The 23,518-nt window shown below is 36.5% G+C and overlaps 2 protein-coding genes across 2 annotated transcripts; one reads left to right on the top strand and one right to left on the bottom strand.

The window, feature by feature from the left end:
• Positions 1-1,202: 1,202 nt before the first annotated feature.
• On the top strand, positions 1,203-16,933 carry naalad2 (N-acetylated alpha-linked acidic dipeptidase 2). The gene is made up of 19 exons (XM_006628119.3): positions 1,203-1,375; positions 2,501-2,606; positions 4,592-4,778; positions 7,270-7,371; positions 7,559-7,684; positions 8,737-8,923; positions 9,385-9,478; positions 9,651-9,746; positions 10,469-10,554; positions 11,047-11,166; positions 11,510-11,592; positions 12,070-12,133; positions 12,343-12,410; positions 13,704-13,795; positions 13,940-14,030; positions 14,217-14,481; positions 14,712-14,793; positions 15,163-15,255; positions 15,583-16,933. The coding sequence occupies exons 1-19, from the start codon at positions 1,291-1,293 to the stop codon at positions 15,770-15,772; spliced, it is 2,217 nt and encodes a 738-aa protein (XP_006628182.2). The 5' UTR covers positions 1,203-1,290; the 3' UTR covers positions 15,773-16,933.
• Positions 16,934-17,288: 355 nt separating this feature from the next.
• LOC102695968 (cysteine and histidine-rich domain-containing protein 1) lies at positions 17,289-23,247 on the bottom strand. Its single transcript, XM_006627832.3, has 11 exons — positions 22,965-23,247; positions 22,037-22,086; positions 21,893-21,949; positions 21,281-21,429; positions 21,066-21,169; positions 20,891-20,949; positions 20,310-20,380; positions 19,746-19,851; positions 19,218-19,337; positions 19,010-19,072; positions 17,289-18,832 (listed from the first exon to the last, which is right to left on the bottom strand). The coding sequence occupies exons 1-11, from the start codon at positions 23,029-23,031 to the stop codon at positions 18,674-18,676; spliced, it is 1,005 nt and encodes a 334-aa protein (XP_006627895.2). The 5' UTR covers positions 23,032-23,247; the 3' UTR covers positions 17,289-18,673.
• Between the last annotated feature and the right edge of the window lie 271 nt (positions 23,248-23,518).

Raw genomic sequence — 23,518 nt, forward strand, 5'->3', positions numbered from 1 at the left:
CTAGAATCAGTAATACACTTTAATATAGGTATGTATTTAAGGAAAGGAAGGAGAGTTGGTGCCATAGTTCAGGCCTATAGTGAAATCGCTGTTTTAAGAAAGCGAAGGATGGTATTCTTTGCCCTTAATCACAAGTGCGATAATAGTAATTCCTTATGATTTATGAAGCACTTTAGAGGAAATGGGGACTCCCCTCCACCACCACCAATGTGCAGCACTCACCTGGATGAGCGCCACAGTGCGCAATTACGCTTACCACACACCAGCTATCACTGACAGATGTTATATAATAATGATGGTTTCAGTGGGGAGAAAAACAGGGTGATGAAACCGACTCATAGATGGGGATTATTAGGATGACATGATTGGCAAAGGCCGATGGAAATTTGGGCAGGACGCCCAAATTTTCGAGACATACCCTGGGATTTTAAATGAGGACAGAGTCAGGGCCTCGGTTTTATGTCTCAGCCAAACGGCGGGGCCTTTTGACACTATAGTGTTTCCGTCACTATACTGGGGCATTAGAGCCCGAACAGACCGCAGGGTGAGCGCCACCTACTGTCCCCTCTAATACCCCTTCCAATAGTAACCTTAGGTACTGGCCAAGCTCATACCCGCTTAGTTTCAATGGGCTGGCAGTTCGTTGTAGGGTGATGTGGCTGCTAACGATAAAGCAGATTTCCGGCAAGCAAATTAAGTTGTCTGAAAAATACATGAGAAACTGGAAAATACCCTCTCAAAATTCTACTTTAGAGACGATTATATGAAAAAGAAAACAGCGAGGGTATTGCCACCTTCTCTAGATTCCACAGTAGCAATCTCTCTTTGTAACCACTACTGTAAATTCAGTCATACTATGATTTTCACACAAGGGTTATTATATTAAAACGCTACAAATTGCAACTGTACATTTCAACAATGTTCCTTTTTGTTTCTTCCTCACATCGTTAATTTTATTCTATGCTATTTAATCATCCATTAGGTTACCGCCGAGTGTAGGAATGGGTGCAGAACACACAATTTGTAAATGTCGGTGCCTGTTCGGTATGTCGCCATTCCTGTTTGTTTCAAGACAGTGACCTACTGTGTGTGGGTAATTTAATTAATTTAACATCCTTTATTCTTTAAGTGTTTCAGTTTTGCGAATAACTTAAGTCACACCAACAGTAAAACAAAACGGTTCCAAACTTTGTGGCAATTGTTTCTTATGGGACCGCCCTCCCCCCTTATCTCTCGCGTAATAACAGCAATCATCAGTGGCAGAAGCTGGGATAGCTGGAGACGAAGCTAATGGGGATCCAGAAGGAGAAGCGTTTAAAATGGTTTGGTTTACTAGTAATTATTACTGTTTTTTTCCTAATTGGATTTTTAATAGGTAAGATATTATTTTCTTATTATTGTGAAGTAATGTGATTTTATATCTCGCAGTAACTTTTAAAATATTTCGTGCCGATTTACCTTGGAATACATTTACTATTCATACCAAGCAACGGTGTTTTTTTTTATGATGAAACTAAAAATGCAACTTCGCAGAAGTTTGGGGGATAGCGTATGTCAGTAAATGTATTTAGTAACTGGTGATCATTAGAAAGTTTGGACTTGCATCTAACTGTTTGTAAATCATAGTAATAAAAATAACTGAAGAACTTCTTTAAAATAATTTGTTTAAATCGTTAGAAGATCACAGGAGCTGCGACCTTCCATTATAATATATGCATTACTCCTGTTATTTTTCTTTCTTTGCTGAAACTTTGAAGGCAAGGATTTATTGATATTTTGGATTGACAGGTATTTATACTTAATACTTAAAAGTATTTAAAGTATGTCGAAATATTTATATACCATAAAAAGTAAACAACGTTTTGTAAACATAACAATTAAGAAGCAAAAAATTTAAGTGTTTAATAGTTCCGCTAGAAATATAAATCTAAAACAGATTGCTTGTTCAACATCAACGAAATAATTATGAAACTGAATAGGGGCAGCATGGTGGGGTGTGGTTAATACTACTGCCTCGGTGCCTCGAGTTCTAGTGTGTACTTGGGGTGCTATATGCATGGCGTCTATAGTAGGATTTCTCCCAAGTGCTCCAGTTTATCCCTACAGTCCAAATACAGTACGTAATGGTAGGTTAATTGACTACTATCCCTGGTAAGAGTGTTAGTGTATCTGTGTTTGTGCCTGTCTGCCCTCTAATGGACTGGCGTCACGTCCAGGGTATACCCTGCCTTGCGCCCGATGCTCCGGCTGCCCTCTGAGCCTGAATTCGAAGAAGCAGTTAGAAAATAGATGGATGAATGAAATATAATTGAAATATTTATAGAAGAAGATACAAAATGAGAATTGTAATTCGTAATCTCTAATTGAAAGACAGCTTTCAAGTACTACTGTTAATGCATGTGAAATTCCCAATAAAACAAGCTCTGGTGAGACGTGTCCATTCTTGAATTATGGGTCTAATTGTGTAAATTGTTTTTTTTTGTTACTTTTTTATATAAAGGATGGTTTGCAAGGCCCAAGGCATCCAATTATGAAGGACCTTCTCAGAGATTCCTGAAGGAGTTTCTCAGTGAAATGAAAGCTGAAAACATCAAGCAGTTCCTCAGGTACCATCAATTTTCATTTCCTTTTTAGACTAAATATAGTGTTTTATGGGGCAAAAAATGTTGATACCCTATAGCCAAAAAAAACCCAGAACACTTAGTACCTTGAGGGTTAGGAAAGGCTAAGATTTTAAATGTAGTAACTTTATCTAAAACATGTATATTAATGTAGAACATGATTGTAACTTTCTCTTGGAGCTTCAAACCAGAGATAGAAGCTGCGTCTTCCAATGTGCGCCAAATTTGGTGGGGTATTCAGACAAACAAACCATAAAGCTATAATAAGCAGTGTTACATCCACTGATATGGATTTCTTTCTGCCGGATGAGTTTAATGCCTATTACGCTCGATTTGAGAAGGGAATCACGGAACTGCTGGCACTAATGTTCCCAGCTGCTGATGATAACGCAATGTCTGTCACGGAGGGCAACTTTCAGACGGGAGAACATACGGAAGGCATCTAGCCTGGATGGCATTCCTGGATGGGTCTTTAAGTCCTGTGCAGACCAATAAGCCAGTTTTGGGGATATTTGTAATCTTTCACTTTTACAATCTTCTGTTCCCCTGTGTTTTAAGTAAACTACCATTTTATCAGCAGTGAAGAAAAGTACTGCGAGTTGTTTTAATGATTACAGATCAGTAGCACTCGAATTTTCTGTAATGAAATGCTTTGAAAGGCTGGTAATGAGGCATACTGTATTAACACAGTGGTACCTGAGTGCTCAGATCCACTGCAGTTTGCATACCGGCATAAAAGGTCCACTAGTGATGCTATTTCCTGGCTCTTCACACTGCCCTGGTTCATTTGGATGATAAAGACCATATACTTCAGAATTCTATTAATTGATTACAGCTCTGCATTTAACACTATAGTCCCATCAAGACTAGTCATGACACTTAATGACCCGGGCATCAGCACCTCTCTCTGCAGTTGGATTATGGATTTCCTGACTGGCAGATTACAGACTGTGTCAATGTGAGTGTGTCAGTGTGACTGTGAGGGTCAATGGAAAGGTTTCTTCCATACTGTCCATCAATATAGGTGCCCCTCAGGACCGTGTGCTTAGCCCACCGCTATTTTCCACGTTTACCTACGATTGTGTGGCCAGACACAGCTCCAACGTCATCTACAAATATGCTGATGACACTACCATCATTGGTCGAATCTCCGGTAGTGATGAGACAGCCTACAGGGAGGAGGTCAGAAAGGTGGTGTAGTGTTGCCCCGACACTAATCTTTCCCTCAACGTCAGCAAAACCAAATAGTTGTTCATTGATTTTAGAGAGTAGGGTGGGGACCACGTCCTTATTCACTTCAGTGGGGTGGCTGTAGAGATGGTTAGCAGCTTCAAGTTCCTGGATACCTTCATTACCAATGATTTAACATGGTCCCAGCATATAAATTGGGCTACAAAGAAGGAGTATAAGGAGCTACAAAAAATGCACAACAGGGCCTTTACTTCCTCAGACAGTTTAAAAAAATTGGTCCATCTTAAACTATCATTACTGTGTTGCGCAGGTGTGCTATTGAGAGTGTGCTCACGTGTGGTATTACAGTGTGGTTTGGCAGCAGTTCGTTGTCTGACCGGAAGGAGCTATAGGGGGTGATTAGGTCAGCCAACTTCATCAGGAAGGCTGGAAGTATCACTAAGGATACCGTCATCCTGGTTTCTCACTTTTCCCCCCCCTTCCCTGTGGTAAGCTATATAGGAGCAGAAAGGCATGAACGTCCAGAATTAGAGACAGTTTCTTCCCACAGCTGTCAGATTACTGAACTACCATTGCCTCACACTGATGTTTTTTTCTCGCACTGCTTGTCTGACTTTTTTTTTTAAGTCGTATGTTATTTAACTTGTTGTGACTGCTGTGGTTCTGTTTATGTTTTTGGTGATTCCCTTTAATGTCTTTGTATTGGAGCATACATGCAAAGAAGCATTTCATTCCACTTGTGTGTATGACTTATTTATGTTTGTTTTGCTGTCTCTCAGGAAATTCACACAGCTTCCTCACCTGGCAGGTACAGTTCAAAACCTTCGCCTGGCAGAAGAGATTCAGGATGATTGGCTGCAGTTTGGCCTGGATTCAGTGGAGATTGTCCCCTTTGATGTCCTCCTGTCCTATCCCAATGAAACCCGTCCAAACTACATTGCAATCATTGACAACCTAGGAAACGAGGTACTTTACATAAATGTAATAGTAATCATGTCTTCCTTTACAGATCCCCAACTTGTAACTGCAAATTGTTATGTAAAAGCACATCTTGGGTCACTTGCCATAGTTCTCAGAAAACTGATTTTGGCTGTCAACGGATATTGGCAATACAGTCAGCAAGGATAAAGACTCACCTGCAGTCTAAATGCTTTGTATAGTTACATCTACAAATCAAAACTTTTAGTAGATAGACCCCTTCTTAGAACTGTAACTTAATTTGAAGTAAAGAAAATATATTTTTTAATTTACGTAATAGGTGATGTGTGTGCGTTTTATTTCTCTTGATTTTTTTTGCTTTGTAGCACTATATTATGTGAGGCTTATTTAGGAAACGGACATATCTAATATCTTATTCATTAAAAGATGTGAAGTTTAGGGTAAATAATCTCAAAGATAACTTGTCTGAACCCAGGCTGTATTACTTGCCATCTAGAGTTGTTGCATAAGCAGTATTGGAGTTCAAAGGTGTAAAGTCCATGCATTAACCCATAGTAATGTTAGTACTCAGTAACTCCTCAGTGTACTGGATGAATCATCTTAAGCAGCTTGCAGAAGGATACAACAACAAGGGCTGCATTAAGGGGTTGGTGCCATGACCCTCTGATAACCTCTGGTTATCCCAGAATGCTAACCATTACTCCATGCCTGTAAATGTCATTTGTGATGTTGTTAGGCACAGCAGGAAGAAACTAAAATGTATATGCCAAATCACTTGTGAGACTGGGATTATCACAGATGACTTCCATTACTGTTAAGCACCATCCTTATTACCTCTGCTTACTGTGTGTTAAAGCTAATGTAGAGGCCAGTTTAAACACATTAGTCATTACAGTTTAAAATGTTGCAGAACCTAAGCCTTCAACAAACCATTAAACTGTGTAAGACTGAAGTTTGCCTGTAAAGATTAGCCAGTCAAATCAAGATTGTTGACCATAATCTTAGTCAAATGACAGTCGCTATGCACTGTAGAAACATCTTTCATTAACATGAATAACTATCACTTAAAAATAAAATTAACCTTTACGAATTATCAACACTTAATAACACAACTGTTTAAATTGAACACGACATTGGAATTTGCTCCATGACACTAATTTATGACTGCAGTCACACATAATAAATATATTTGCTTATGAAATGGAAAAACATACTCATAATCTGGGAGTTCAAGAAAGACAATAATGTTATCTCTAATAGAGGTGCCATGTTGCAGGGTGGTTGGCCCAGTGGCCCAGTGGTTACCATTGCTGCCTCACAGTACTGTGGCTCTGGGTGCAATTTTGGTGCTATCTGTGTGGTGTTCTCCCTGTGTTCACATGAATTTCCACCAGGTGCTCCAGTTTCCTCCCATAGTTCAGACATACTGGCAGGTTAATTGGCCTCTGGAAACACACTCTCCCCTGGTGTGAGAGTGTGTCTGCCTTGGTATGGACAGGTGTCCTGTCCAGGGATTATATCCCGCCTTGTACCTGTTGCCTGCTGGGATAGGATCTGGCTCCTCCCCGATCCTGCATTGGATTAAGTGCTTAGAAAATTAATTAATTGATGGATGGATCAGCTGTTACATAATATACAGAATGCATTTTTGAAACATCATATTCTATTAAAGCCATTACCTTTGTACTGTAGGTTTATGGTTCCTTTAAGTATTATTTTTGTGTGTGCTTGCTCATGTCTTTGTGTGTGGTTCAACTGAATTACAGGTAATGATCAGTATAGGTTAAAGTGTAAGGGGAAAGTCAAACATCAACAAATGTTAGCAATATGTTGTTCAGAATTGGATACTATAACAAACTGCAAGAACTTCTCCATGAAATAAAACATCTGGGTGCATAGAAAAAGTAAAAGGATCATAAGTTTATTCATCAATATTTTATTAGGGACAGAAATAGCCTTGAGTTGCTTCAGTCATTTTATTCATACGTTCCTAGATTTCAGTGATTAGTAGTAACCTTTAAGTCAATTTCTGCATTTTATTCTGAGATTTGCAAACTGCACATTATTGGACATTATGTAATTGAGTTGCAAATACATCTCAAAAATTGACTTGGACTGTATATGTTAACATTTTGTAGAGAATAATATTAAGAAGAATCAGAGGTTTATAATGTAATAATAATAATGTTAATAATGTTTAATTAATACTTGTATTACTATAACTTTTATTGTGACTCAACAAGGGTGTCCATAATTTAATATAGAAAATATTTTTCTAAAGAATAATTATTGTGTTTTAAGTGGCTTTATTTATAATAATTTTTTTGAAAGCTTAAGGTGAAAGAAAATGGTATTTTTTGTAATAGCATTGATTTCTAAATATCTGAAACTGTAGACATGAATTATTTTTCATGTGCATGGAAGTACAATTAAGTTTCCTAAAGTTAAGTCAAATGTTTCCTGACGTTTATCTGAAACTGAGTGGAGCCCAGTATAAATTTACTAAGTTATCTTTCAGGTTTTCAATACCTCTCTATCAGAGCCTGTTCCTGAAGGGTATGAAAATATTTCCAATATTGTGCCCCCCTACAGTGCATACTCTGCACAAGGTCAACCTGAGGTAATTGTTTTCTTATCACCTGTATTCTGAGCATACAGATTTAATCAGTCAGCTTTTTAATTGTGCATAACTTGTACTTGATGCATTAAATAATATATTTTTCTTATTATATAGATTAACATTAGATAAATAGATTGTATTTGTCTAATTTGCCAGAGTCCTGTTGTATGTCTTCTTTTGTCAACAGGGAGAACTAGTTTATGTGAACTATGGCCGGACGGAGGACTTTTTTAAATTGGAACGCGAAATGGGGATTAATTGTTCTGAGAAAATTGTTATTGCAAGATACGGAAAGATCTTCAGAGGCAATAAGGTGAGAGTCTCACAGTCCCTGGTCTCCGCAGCAAATGGCCGCATTCGCACGCAGACTCAAACACCTCTCGGTTCCATGAGAACATGATCAGGTAATAATAATAATAATAATAATAAAAATAATGATAATAATAATTGCTTACACTTATATAGCGCTTTTCTGGACACTCCACTCAAAGCGCTTTCCAGGTAATGACAGGGACTCCCCTCCACCACCACCCATATGCAGCATCCGCTTGGATGATGCGACGGCAGCCATAGTGCACCAGAACGCTCACCACACATCAGCTATCAGTGGGGAGGAGAGCAGAGTAATGAAGCCATTCATAGATGGGGATTATTAGGAAGCCATGATTGGTAAGGGCCAATGGGAAATTTGGCCAGGATGCCGGGGTTACACCCCTACTCTTTTCGAGAAACACCCTGGGATTTTTAATGACCACAGAGTCAGGACCTCGGTTTTACGTCTCATCCGAAGGACGGCGCCTGTTTACAGTACAGTGTCCCCATCACCATACTGGGGCATTAGGACCCACATGGACCGCAGGGTGAGCGCCCCCTGCTGGCCCCACTAACACCTCTTCCAGGTAGGCTGTCTGTGCTGCTTTCCCACACTTAACGGGTAATTACCTCATCAGCACCAGATCCTTAAACCCTGCCCTGTCCTCTGTCATTGGATTATCACCCTGAGGGTCTCGGAGTGCTTGTCTGTGTTTACTCCAGCCTTCCTACTGAAACTACCTGAACCTTTAAACCCGGGAACCCCTTCTGTATTCAGTGTGCTGCACGGCCACTGATGATGTGCACAGCACACAATCTCTATTTTGCCTGTCTGCGCAGCTCATCCCCCATTCTTCCTGTCTGAACTGTATTTCCTCCACCCTGCCTGTCTGCTTGCTTTCACCCTGACCTAGCAATTGGATTCCTCAGCCTGCCTTGTATCCACAGCATAACACAAGTCATTCACACTAGCCTCCAAACCCCAGCCCTAGTGAAGTCTACTACAATGCATCAAAGATCCCCACACTATAATGTCTCTCTACTGTGTTCTAGGTGAAGAATGCTATTCTTGCCGGTGCAAAGGGTATCATCCTGTTCTCAGACCCAGCAGATTACTGTGCTCCAGGGGTAGATGTTTACCCCAATGGGTGGAATCTCCCAGGGGGTGGAGCTCAGCGAGGGAATGTGTTAAACCTCAATGGAGCAGGAGACCCCTTAACCCCAGGGTACCCAGCCAAAGGTAGGTCCTGAGAAACAAGTAAAGAAGTTATAGATCTTCCTTTAATTCTGGTCTTCACAATTTTAGTGAAGAGCGGGGCCTTCAAAAGAGAGTACCCGTCCAAGTGCAGAGGACAGGCAAGAGGCTTTACCATATAATCTTAAATTTTACTTCACTTTATTTCACTTTTAGCAAAGGAGGAAGTGAACAGAATTGTCATTATCACAGTGTATTGACAAACTACTATTTGATCCTCAGTTTTCTCTGGAGCAAAAATAGAATTTTGGAAAAATCTCAAAGATACGGTGACTTTTAGATTTCAAAAGATAGCGACATAATTTAAATTTTATAAATTAAAAAAAAAATTATGACAACATCAAACATTTTGTATAGGTTTGTGATGTTTTCTTTTATTCAGCACCCAGTGAAATGTGTTATTCTTATGGGAGCCTTCTCAAGTGAACATCCACTTTTCTTCACAGAATATACTTACAGATACAGTATAGATAAAGCAGTGGGTCTTCCTAAAATCCCTGTTCACCCCATTGGATACCATGATGCTGTGCATTTACTCAGGTGGGTGAGAAAGAACATATTATTTTTGTTCACACTGAATATGCTACTTTTTCCATACTGGTTTTTATTTTAAGAATTTGACTCCAGAGTGGTGTTTCTCAAAGTGTCGTGAAATTGCGACATAAATATTTTCCTCTGGTACTATGTGTTATTCTGTATTGGCTTTTGACAGGAATATGGGTGGAGAAGTTCCCCCTAACAGCTGGAAGGGAGCCCTCAATGTTTCCTACAGAATTGGACCTGGTTTTGCTGGAGAGTTTGCCACACAGTAAGGACAGCTTTTTTAAGCTTAGTAAATAAATTCTGCAGGGTAGCTTTGCCAGTCAATAAAAAATATATTTCTGCCATGTGACTTCTTACAGTACATTACCTTTTAAGTTATCTAGTCATATGAGTAACTGTAACTGAATGATCCTAGAACTTATAGCCTTAATCACAAGATGTTTATTTAATTATTAACAAAATTCTGTAACTTTTTTGTTATAAAGAGGCAAAATATTGGCTTGAGGTATGAAACTTGTCTGTGATACCTGTTCATTACTTTGAGAACAGGACTTTTATCAAGGTAAAAAGTGTTACAGATACAGTATGAGAAGACAACTGAAACTGTGACTAGAGTACTAAGACCTGTACGTATTTATCTGTTGTACATGTACAGTTCAATGATACTCAAGATACAAAGCATACTGAAGTTCACTTAAGCTGAGTTATCCATTTGCAGACTTTTATTAAACTGCAAAGATAATTACAGTAAAGAGAAACTGTAAAAACATGTAACTGAAAGTGTATGATAACAACTGATGGTGCTTATCTTGCATTGTATAATGTTAATGATTTTGTATTTGAGGGGGTGGAAAAAGGCCTGCAGAAAGTTGTATGCCTATTTACAAAAAGGTTAGATAAAACTGCATATTGTTTTCAATCTCAGAATGTGTATTTTTTATTTTGTTGTTAGGCTTCCCTATCTAAAACGATTCTTTTCTTACGCAGAAAAGTGAAAATGAACATCTTCACAAACAATAAGGTCACAAGAATATACAATGTCATTGGGAAAATCCGTGGAGCAATGGAGCCAGGTAGTACTTTCAAGAATCTTCTTAATTCTTAATTCAGCATCTCCACTTTTGGACACCTAAGTCTATTCATACATCCTATGGCTTTGTTATCCATACAGAACCTTGGGTCACTTGACAGTCTGATCTCTGATCTTTAAATAATGAACTGAAGTCCTACTGTCCTCCAACTTAATTTTATGGTGCAAATTAGCCTAACACAAAAATATGCAATTCTGTTGCATATTATTACATGCTTGGGCTAAGCTGGCTAGCTAAACTATTACATAACGTGACAGGTTATTCTTGTCCACCCAGGTCTAGTAGAATGAGACTGGGACATGTCTGGACTGTTCCATCAGAGGCAAATGGAATCACTGAAAAATACTGTTTGTACGGTACCAAGGAGGTTAATTGTTCACTTATATGTTCAATAACCTTCAGAGTACTTTACCTGTGTCACAAGGACATTTGACAGTTATCTGGGTACAAAGTAGTGTAGTCTTGTATTCACAGACAGGTATGTCATCCTGGGAGGTCACCGTGACGCGTGGGTCTTTGGAGGAATTGATCCAACTACTGGAGCAGCAGCTGTCCATGAAACTGTAAGAAGTGCAGGGATGCTTGTCAAAAAAGGTTAGTTCAGTTTCATAAAACAAAGAGGGGAAAAAAAACGTTATTGGATTTTGAAACCTTTTCGCCGCAGGGTCAAATGGTGGGGTGGTTCTCCAAGCTATTACGAACTTCAGGTTTTTTAACTCGAAGGGAGGGATAGGGTTGGGGGACAAAGCTCTTTCCTCTTTATGAAGCAAAACCAATGTGCCGTTGGGCGCCCAGCAAAACCTTAGGAATATTAGTCCCTCCACATTTCAAGAAATATGTCTATTTTCATTCTACGTTTCAGCCTTTAGTTTCTAAATGTTCTATGAAAAAAAGTATTTTACTATTATTACAGTGTAGTAACATTTTATGTGTTTAGGGTGGAGACCCAGAAGATCAATAATTTTTGCAAGCTGGGATGCTGAAGAATTTGGATTGCTAGGCTCCACAGAGTGGGCTGAGGTATTTTATATCAGTTCCAAGCATTTTTGAGCCAAAAACAAATACTGTAAGAGACAGGCCTGTTTGCCCCTAACATTTATTGTTTTTTTTTAGATGCAAAATTGATCCGGTCTTGGGGAGTGAGACTGTTACGTACATTGGCAGACACGATTAATTTAAAATGAAGACATTAGTTACCCTGAATTGTGATTATTTAAATGAAATTCTGGAATGCCTGTAAACAAATATACTGTAGTGTCTTAATGACATTGAAAAGGGCATAAAATTACTGTATTGTGCTTCTACTGTATACTGTATAAGCATTGATCATGTACATTAAAATTATTATTTGCTTCTATATAATAATGTTCATGCTAGCTGTTGTTATATCAATGTTTTCTATTTGGACAAGTCATTAAATGGGCAAAATAAAACAGTTTAATTATAAGGCTACTGTATGACTTTAAACTTGGTTTTATCAATTTCTTTCTATGACAGGAAAATGCAAAACTTTTGCAGGAAAGAGGAGTGGCTTACATTAATGCTGATTCTGCCATAGAAGGTTAGAAGGTTATGTATTGCTTTTTGATTATTTTGTTCTGTTTCTTAGTCTGAAGTTACAGGAAAGTAGTATGTGAATGTATTTAAGTATCAGCTGAAGCTTCAAAGAGATGTGTGTGTTTCAGCTAAGCTCAGTCCTCTTAAGTATTGTGGGATGATTGATGCATCTCAAGCTGTGTGTTTGTTGCTGACATGGTTGATATTTTTCAGGTAATTACACACTGAGGGTTGATTGCACACCATCATTGCACACTCTCGTATATGACCTGACCAAACAGGTAACTCTGCACTTTTGGAGTAATTACACGTCTACCATACTTGGTATTTATTCCACTGAAAAATAAAGTCTGTGATTAACTTTTCCACTTTTACTTGAACTGGTTCTCAAAAACCAATGACAAGTGAATGGCCCCAAAACTTGAGGACTAAATTACAGGTTTTGGAGTAGATGTGTGGATTCCAGTTGAAGTGGTTGAAATAATTGTATATAGGTTGATGTTATGTAATGTAAGATTTATTTGTAATGTAACATTAACTTGTTTGTATGTTTTTCTAAGTTTTTCTCTGTGTGTAAAACAGCTACTTTGATGCAAATCAATTCTGAGAAGTCAGACAATAAATGTATTATCATATTTTATTGTCTTTAAGAGATCACTTCTTTTAACATACTACAGTATTTCTAAATGCTAAGTGAAGGGTTTGCATGTGGTAACCACAGAGCACATCTAATTATCTGGCAGTACAACTTTTTGGATCATGAATTTGGTTAGATCCTAATGAATGCGATAGAGGGACACATGTATTAGAGGATTCTGAGGGATAATCGTCTTGCTAAGAGAATGGCAGTCTGAACTCCCCCCTCACTTTTGCAAGGAATGAGCCAAGGAGCTGCTGCAAGAGTGTAGATTGGAGGGTTTGAGAGAAGTGCACAGAGTGAATTGCAGAAGGTGATAAATGTACTGTATATAGGAGAGCAGAAATAGGCAAGATTAGAAACTCAATATTGGGCAAATGTTGCTGAGATGAGAATACTCAACAATTGAGTTAACCATATATTTACTAAACAAGCAATAACCTGCAGTTATTTCTATTTTAATTGTTAGAGAAAATTCTCAAGTGACATTCAGGTTTCATAGTCATGATATTAAGGATATATGAAGCTGTCTCTGAGACTAATCAGTCCATTATTGGCGCAACTTTGAAAACTTTTAAATTTAATTGCTCTGTTTCTGGTTGCAAGAATGCTATATTTTAGTGATGTATGAATTTCTGGTTCTATACAAATATAATGTCTGAAAGTTATAGATATGTAATTCTTTAAATACTTTCAAAAGAATGTCTCCATTGTTGACTATATTATAGAGCAAAATATTTACATACATAGAACAAAAATCTCTGGACGTCTGCCCTTTTATTATTTATTGGGGCAATTTCTTCAGTACATTACTTGTTCATAAAATTATTTATGATTAAGATTTACATTAATTGAAGCAGATACAAAATGAATTAAAATCCATCCAGTTAGGATGTATTGTGTATCTTTTTTATATAATCATGTATGATTTCTATAGATTGCTAGTCCCGATGAGGAATATCAGGGCAAATCTCTCTATGAGAGCTGGCATAAAAAAGATAACTGGACAGAGGACCGAGATGCACCAAGGTAAAATAAGCTTTATTATTTTTACTGAGGTAATAAATCCAAAATAATTTGATTTTACTAATACTGGTTGTTAGTGAAAAAAGGTTAATGAATTATATATTAGTGACAGGATGAAACATGTCATGTTTTATTCTCTTTGTTCAGGATTAGCAAGCTTGGTTCTGGCAGTGACTTTGAAGCGTATTTTATAAGACTTGGAGTTGCTTCAGGGCGGGCAAGATACACTAAAAACAGAGTAAGAGTACTGGACTCTATCTTTTTTTAAGGATAAGATATGCATGTAACGTATATAATGCTTCATTATAAACACAGTATTGTATGCCACCTTTTTACATTTTTTTAAAATATATAGTCCCCTTCTCCATATTTGCCTTGAACTATGTGTAAATATGTTCCCTTTTCAATATTTTCTGTATTTCAGAAAACCGAGAAGTACAGCAGTTACCCTGTGTACCACAGTGTCTATGAAACATTTGAACTGGTGAAGAGGTTTTATGATCCTTCCTTTAAGAAGCTGCTTGCTGTGGCACAGGTCCGAGGAGGCCTTGTCTTTAAGCTGGCTGATTCCCCGGTTCTTCCGATGGACTGCAAAGAGTATGCAGAAGCCTTGTGGAAATATACCAACAGCATATGTCAGCTGGCTTTGAAACACCAGGCTGAACTGTTCAAATACAAGGTTTCATTCGGTCAGTTACCAGACTCCCATAAATAATTTTATTTGTATATGCTTGTGATTTATATGTATATTATAATATATTTATTATTATATATCTTGCATATTCTTGTGATATGCTTTTTCTATGTTCTAGTGGCTAAATGCAAAATGACCAATTCTAATATTATACCAAAAGCCCTGATCTAATCTCTCTATTATTTCAAATAACTAAAACCACCTATCTGTCTTTTTGGGGGGCAGGTCCTCTTTTTTCTGCAGTTGAAAACTTCACAAGAGCTGCAACAGATTTCCATGAGCGTCTCAAGGTCCTGGACATGACCAAGTAAGATTTAGCTTTTTTTGGCAGCCAGTTCTCAGTCCCATCTTCACAGGCATATAATTCATAATGGGGTATTATAGTGTTGTTTGAGAAGGTAAACTGAGTAATTTAAATGATAAAGTAGTTTATATGGCTGATGTTTTAACCAAAGCAACTTAAATGTGCACCCATTTATACAATAGGATATTATACTTTCCTATGCAATACTGACAATTTGTTACCTAGATTCAGTAAACGGTCAGAGAACTTGGGACTGCATTTTCCCTTTAAGTAATTTAAACGTCACTGATACCAGTAATTATAACTAGGACTATATAGGTAAAGTGATGTTCTTTAAAGCTTTTTTATATTGTATTGCATTTTCTTTTTTAGTCCTCTTGAAATCCGGATAGTAAACGATCAATTTATGTATCTGGAAAGAGCATTTGTGGATCCTCTTGGATTGCCAGGAAGGCCATTTTACAGGTAGGAACCCTTCCTGAAAACGTTGTGTCGACAGAGGCTCCCTGCTGTTTTTCTCAGTACATTTCTTGTAATTACACTTTTGCCGGAAGCTTCAATTATCATGCGTGGTTGCAGGAAGATGATGGAATGTTCTGCATTAATATTAAAAAAAAAAATCGAGAGGACATTGCCTAATTTTTACTCTTTTCATCTCCTTTGTGTTATTCATTTAATTTTGATCATAAGTGGCTCTCTCCTTTTTATAAAATGTTTCATAAACAAATGTTTGCAAGCCAACTTTATGTGAATGCATTAATGATACATTAATAGCTATTTTTTATCCTATAGGCACATTATATTTGCTCCAAGTGCCCATAATAAATATGCAGGGGAGTCATTCCCAGGAATCTACGATGCTATGTTTGATATCGAAAATGCTAAAGATCCACCCAGTGCCTGGGAAGAGGTCAAACGGCAAATCAGCATTGCAGCCTTCACAGTACATGCTGCAGCAATGACTCTTAATCCTGCAGCCTGAGAGGACCATAATGCAAACGGAAGTACAGCATTCAGTCAAGAGTACTGTTGTTTTCAGTTTTCAATATTCTCCCTGTGACATCACAGATGCAGAAACCTTTTCACCAGCAAGTGATAGAAAAAATAAAATTTTATTTTATTGCTGTAACTGGGTCATCACATGATTGTGATTTAAATAGTATTTTTTAATGGAAATACGTAACTTTAACCTGCATTATGACCGACGTTCCTTAAGTATTTTTAGGATTTTTTATATACTGTATGTAATTCTTGTACTTGGAGTGGTTTGGGACACCAGATGGGTTTTGGGATCTCTTGCCAAAGACAATCACTGGGTCAGCACCCCACTGTGAATATTAAGGTTGATTTCATACTATGACCTTTTCATTCCATCCAGCTGTACAAAAATGCACCAGCAAGTACTTAACTGGCCTACTGTCCCACTGAGAGGAAGATTAAGGTTGCAATGGTCCGTCACCATAGAAGACATTGGGCTTGTTGAGGGGTTTAAGGATTTTCCTTGCTTTACCTAGATCCTTTTTTAGCCATATTCACAATCATATGCTTTAAATGACTTTAGACATACAAGTATGAAACATTTTTGCATTTACATTTAAAATTTCCTATAATTAATTTTTCAAACAGTAAATTTATTTTATACAGAGTATTTCAATATTTCAAATTATAATCTAATATTTACACCTACATCTTCTCTTTCCAAAACCTTTCTTGGGAGATAATTTAATGTTTAAAAACAAATATCCTTTCTACCCAAAACAGTATACATGCAGGCACTCGTGTTTAATACTTAAAGTGATGATGCAGACAGAAAACTGCATATCACAGCCACGATCTCAAAGCCATTACATTACAAAGCCAAAAAAACCTGTGAAACAGACTAAATGAGAAATTCATAAACAGATTTGGCAAGATATGCTGAACCATACAGAAAAAAACTAAACTCTTAATAGTGACACGTCTCTGAGCCCCTTGTTAATTAGACCACTCTGAGGTTTTTATTCTCCACTATTGACAGATTACTATCACCTCATTTTCTCCACCTCTGCTCCACTTTTCTCTTCTGTATTTTTGTTTTACACTATAAAGGTCTCCAAACACTTTTGGTGTTCATCAACATTGAAATAAATTCTTGTAAATCCTTGTAGTGCTGTCTCAATATAAATATGATAATACTTGGCAGCAGTGGCGATTTGAATTTAAGCATAATACAATTTTTCGTCTTCATGCTAATTTGTACTGTAAAAAAGCGGAAACACGTACAGTACAGATTACTGGTTAAACGTGTTGGTGCCATCTACACTATCTTTGATTTAGCCTGGCAAATGCTTTTTTAAAAATTGAATTCTCAGCACGCAACTGCTTCCACTATGAGGAACGTTTCTATAGTCATCTGTGCTACTGTTTCTTTTGAGGATTAATGTTCAGTTCTACTGATTAAGAGGAAAAAAACACTGAAAAAACACCACAGATTTAGTTACTTAGTAAGCAATCAAATATTTCAATATAATGATATTTTATTTGTATAAGCTGTAGGAAAAATAAACTAATCTGAAGTAGAAAGAAACAGCTTTTAAAAACCAATTGCAAGAAAATCAGGTTCTTAGGTCCATAAAATACACACAGTACATGTTTACATGCTAGAAAGGAATGAGAAACACATGAGGACATCTTCAGAGAATAACTTAGTACTTTTTGCAATATACAAATTTACCCTGATAATACATTGTGCTGAAAGCCACTGTATTCTAGGCCTTCCTGGTAATATTCTAGGTAAACCTTAAATGGGGTTTAAGTAAGACATTTAGCAATTTTCAACATATTTTCCACACAAAGAAAATACTGGCATTTGTTGTTAACCATTCCTCATGCTTTTCAATACAGGAAAAATATAAAACTTCAAGCAAAGGTACAGCATAGAATTTTAGAATTACATTTTCCAGCATGACTGTATTACTCGCTATTAGGGCATGCAGACCTACCAGATGCATTCTCACTGACTTAACATTCAATAACTGTAATCAAACTAAGTTTGTTAAATCCCAAGTTATTCAAACTCGAGAAGAAATTCTGAAATGTAAATACGACTGAAAACAAAATATATAAGACAATAGCAGATGCTTTTTGACTTTGTCTTTGCAGGTTTATTTTTTAAATATGCAGCTTAATCTGGATTTTAATTTGAATTTTAACAATTGACAGAAGCACACCAGCAGAGAAGACCCACTTAGGTTTAAAATCTAGCTAAAGGCAGAAAAAGATGCATTAATATAAACCAGACCAATTGATGCATTTTGAGTACAAGTCTGAGAGGTCAACATTTTAAGTTAAGAGATCTGAATTCTCCAAAAGAATTGTTGGGTACAGCCTACATATCACTAATATTGTTTTAGACCCATTTATTGAAAATACAAAAAGAAAACATCTAAAAAATGTCTGATTGCAATCATTTAAGAACTTCAGTCAGTGAAAATCCATTTTAAGAAGGCATTAAACAAAATCTTGTAAGTCACGTTATTGGAAACTAAACCGTGCTGTTACACTAATAACTAAAGTAGAAAAAGGCATCAAAGGGCACAGAAAAGAAATATAAAATGCAAGTATTATGTAACAATGATGGTAATGTAAAGACTTTTGCTCCCATGATACAACCTAGACTTATGGACCTGAACTACAGAGGTGCTGTGGTAACCTGTAGATAATGTCTCTAGTTTTCAGTTCGATGCTCTAAATGATTAAGTCTGATTTTTGAATTGCAATGTTTTCAGACTTATGAGCCTCATCTGGGTTTGAACTAAGTCACTATAGCACTGCACAACATTGCTATATCTTTGTACTGCTGATGTAAGGTCGCTCTCCACCATATACAGTAGATTTAACTGGACTAATCGTCAACATCACCGTTTTCACTGTCTTTCTCCTTTTGCAAGATCTTTGCAGGAGGCAGATCCAGTCGGGCCCATGACATTGGCTCTGCTTTCTTCATGGCGATTTCAATCTTTGTAGCCGACATGTTCATAACGCATTTTTTCACGTCAATAACCTTAAAACATAACACAAAACAGCATTTGCAAAACAGAAATTAAAGGTACTTACTCTCATTCCATAGATTTCATTATCGAAGAGGTATCCATCTTCAAGTGGTTTACACACTTTTAAATAGACAGTATGGAAACAAGTGTCCAGACATTAGGTACTAATAAAACTTAAATATACTTACACCCCATAAGTTAATTTCTTGATCAAACTCCTTTTCGCCTTCAAATATGATGTGAATTTTTAGCTGTAATACAAAAAATATTTTAATTAGGAAATAAAATTAAAGTTAGTTTTCTGACCTCTTGAAATGGACTGTGATAACTCACAAAATGTCAATTGCCTATTAACTGTTTTAAAAAAAATTATAATTAGGTATAAGCAGCCCTTACCACAGTACTATTTCCTTCCACGTAGCTCAGTTCTGGGACAGCATTTTTGGCATAGATTGAAATTACCACTTGACTTCCAGTCTGATGCCAGTCAAATCTACAGGGCACAATTTTTTTCCCCTGAAACAAAATAATTTCTAAAGTTATGACAGAACGTCTTCTGCAAACATTCCCTTTGCCAACAAGATATCAATATTTTTTAAGATGAAAGAAAAAGCTACAATGATCTCTATTAATCTGTTTGAAATCAGTCTTTAAATTCGCCCAGAAGACCTACAGTAATTGTCACTAATTGTCAGTAATGTCAGTCATTTCTCTCTTATACAAACGATTGACACCGTGTTAACAATTGGTAAGTATAAATGTAGTAATTGTTTAGCAAACAGTAAGTGATAATAGTGTGATATAACTTAAGTGTATTTCCTACCATTATCTTGTCATACAAATAGTACACAAATGTCTAACTAATAAAATACTATGTAAAAAGGCAGTGAAGATCCCTGAGAATACAAGCACAGAAACACTTACAGAGTCCTTTTTTCTCCAGAAGTGGTTTCCTCTTGTACAGCCTTCTTGAGACAAAAAGGTGTTAAAATCTGAGGTTTTCCTCTTGCAGCAGCTCCAGTACTTCATCCTTTCAAAGAACACCATGCATTGACTTACTTTATGTAATACATTCACAGCTATGCCCCCTGTTTTACCAAAATAAGCTATTTCAGAATTTTAATAACTGTTTTGATTTTCACCAGTAATCTGAACAGACGTAAGGTACAAGCTGTAACTTCTTCTGCTTTAGACAATATTAAAGTATTGACATCAAAAAGAAATGTTATGAAAGCAGAGGAAAGATAAACACAGTATAACTACTGAACGTTTCATGTTCATCTCTGCTTTACTACTATACTACGTTAAGAGACTGCACTTTTTTTGCGAGTACTTTCAAATAATTCAGAATTGCATAATCACCCATTTACTTTAATGTACTTACAAAATAAGCATTTCGAACAATCGTAACCAGTTAATGAAACTTTTCTGTATTTTCAAAAAGAAAAACTTGTGTTTAAATTTCATTGCCCAAAGGGGGTGTCTTACCCTTCATGAAAAATAGGTACTCCAGCATGATATAGACAGGTCTCCTCATTGCTTTCCGGCCCAGCAAAAGTCTATAAAGTTGAAACCCAACACAGGAAACTTAGATATTACTAAACTACGCCTAGTGACAAAATCCTAAAGGATTTCCCACTACCCAGAGAGAAAACAAATATGTAAAGAGATGACACATGAATCAGAAAGAATTGGTTAAGTTTCTGCTTTGAATTTCTTATGTTGTAATAAATGACAAGTGAACCAAAAATCCAACAGAAAAACAGAACTATATCCAATGCACAAACCAGTAACCAGTTTCCTAGGACAATTCCAGTTTTCTCTTCAAACCAATTCCTGTTGCCAATTTTTCCAATAGTGAATGTATAAAATGAATTCAAAATAGACTGAAAAATAAAAATTGTAACTGAAAAACTGGAACTGGTCTCAAAATTGATTGTTTTATATCTTTAGTTCCTCTATAGACATTATTTTTTAAATTTCTCTATTTTACAACACTTGCAAATATCAAGAAAAGTACCTTGTTACTATGTTTTCAAAGTTATATTTTCTTCTATGTGCGCATTTACCTTTGAACAGCCTCCATTTGTACACGATGTACCAATTTTCACTTCTTCTCCCTCGTTTTCTGAAAACAAAAATGTTTATTTAGTTATACAGTAAATGGCAAAGTAACAAGTGTTAATACACAAATATTTTCACAATGTTAAGAATTATTACGTTAAAAAACGTGCTACCATTTACCTGACTTTTCTTGATCATTGACTTCTGAGAGTTTTAATTTTTCTAAAGCCTGTTTCAGTGAAGGTGAAACTTTATATTGCAGCCTTACAAATGGCTCATCGGCACTGTAAAGGAAAAAATAAGAAATATTTTGTACATGACTATGTGACAACTTATAAGCAGAAAACCAAAAAGTATCAAAAAGTACTTAGATTTTAGGATGTAGAAACCTTTACCTTGGTCTTTGGAAACTTTCTACCGGTTTTGGGCCCTGAATCACATATTCATTGAATTTTGATTTTAGATCCTCTGTTGAATCTTTTTTATCTTCTGTCTTAACAGGCTCAGGAGGCTTCTCCTTGTTATGAGGACCCTTTGTACAACCCTTGAAAAAAATTATAAAGGGACACATTCACCTTCACAATTAATTTTTCTTGAAAGACTTGAAATAATTTTATTTATGAGCAAATTGTATTTTCAAGAAATTCGTGGAGCTATACAACACCACAGATAATACACAACAGAAGAAAAAGGTATAGCAAATTGACTTACTGAAAATGAAAGCAATAAATATTTCACTCAAAATCTGTCTTTAAGACAGTTTTGAATGCGTTACAAAACTGTAACACATCTCTTACTGATGTGGGTTACATCACTCTTAAATCTTCCATTTCACTTTATACTAACTGCACAGATTTTGGATTGAACGTCTCAGACTATTTGGTTTAATTTTTATAATCAGAATCAAAATGATAAAATAACTGTATTTTAATACTTGATATGGCACTGTCCAACACTTTTCAATTAAGTTCTGTCACAAAGTACTGAATCAAAGACAATATACTTACTGGGATGCTCAAAAAGTCTGAAAAGTCAGTTGTCCGTCTTTTACAGCAAGACCACCCCTAGACAAAAAGAAGATGCTACAGTAAAAAAATCATGCTTCAAGCTTTAAAAAGCTTAGTGCAGTCTGAAAACTTTTTTACACAAACCTTCAAGGCATCGTGAAACACGGGTACTCCAGGATGATACGTACAACCATCTAGAACAGAAATAATAAACAGTAGATAATCGGAAAACACTAGAGTACATTGATTAACATCACATGGACTTCAGTACTGCAGATGCAAAATATTACCCTCATATTTTTACACTGCTTCAGTCAGGATACTAACGCACCTTTCAGGTATATTTCAACCTCATTCATTCGTTATTTCGACAATGCTACAATCAGACTTAGGTTGGTCTTTACTTGAAACATCAGGAATTACTAACCGGTCCTGAATCTGGTCGACTGACATATTAACCCTAGAAGTCCCCAGCTATATAATATAATCAGCTGGGTAATGAAAATTAAAAAGATTTGCAATGCATTCGATCCCTCCCACGCACACACATATTGCAAGAGTACAAATAAATCAGATCACATTACCCAATTTTAGATTCAACCTTGACCACACGTGGGATCAGGGCATATGATCATAATGCATTGTTAAACGTTTATATTACACGAGTTTCTTATAACTTTCCTTTACAAATAACCAAGGCACATCGAAAACCGGCTTATTTTGTGCCAGTAAATGAAACTAGCTGCTGAAAATCGGGATGACCTTTCCAGAAAATTCTTCCGGTTTACCATTTTCTAACAGTATGTTTGATATACTTAACTTAATTTAAAAGACCAATAGATGTTTAATTCAAAATAATTAAATATCTCGTTAAATAACGCTACATACGTATAAAACACATTTTTAAAATAACACATGCTTGCTGCAGATGGAAACTGATGTCACCAGTAACTGTTACTAAGTAACCTAAAAGGCGAAGTCAAAATATAAAACTAATATAATAATAATAATAGTAATTAAAACATTTGCATCCCTATCGTATTCTTGTATATTTTAACACACGTGAACTTACCATCAGGATTATCCTCGGGGTTAAAGCGCTGTCCGCAACCTTTATTATAACACAGCACAGACATCATAAAAAAACTGCGGAATTTAACAAATCCCTATTAAAAGCAGCAACGTTGTTATAAAAAGATAAAAAATACGACACCACAACGACCCGAACTTTACGTATCAGATCACAAAAACAATCACACAACGGCCCAAGCAGAGGGGTCTGTGCTTAGAAGACACAAACAGTAGCCGCACCGCACTCCATTCGTTTGCACAGATACTTCCGGAAATTACCGGGGCCTTTCGGGAAACTTCGCGAAGTTTCTGGTATCGGAAATCTTCGAGTATCTTCGAGTACCTTCGGACTGACGTAAAGCCGCCACAGAGTCCGCTCTTCTTTTCACAAACGCGGAAACAGTGGCGTCTAGTGGAATTTATGAATATTGCATGGATCTCGTTAACATCAGAAAATGAATTCCACAGAATACAAACGGTATGTTATGAATGTCACGCCTTTATGCCTGCCTGCATTTTTTTTTAACAATTGAATTAATTGAGCTAGGGCAGTGT

Source organism: Lepisosteus oculatus, chromosome 5 (assembly GCF_040954835.1).
Source record: "Lepisosteus oculatus isolate fLepOcu1 chromosome 5, fLepOcu1.hap2, whole genome shotgun sequence".
NCBI classification, from domain to species: domain Eukaryota; kingdom Metazoa; phylum Chordata; class Actinopteri; order Semionotiformes; family Lepisosteidae; genus Lepisosteus; species Lepisosteus oculatus.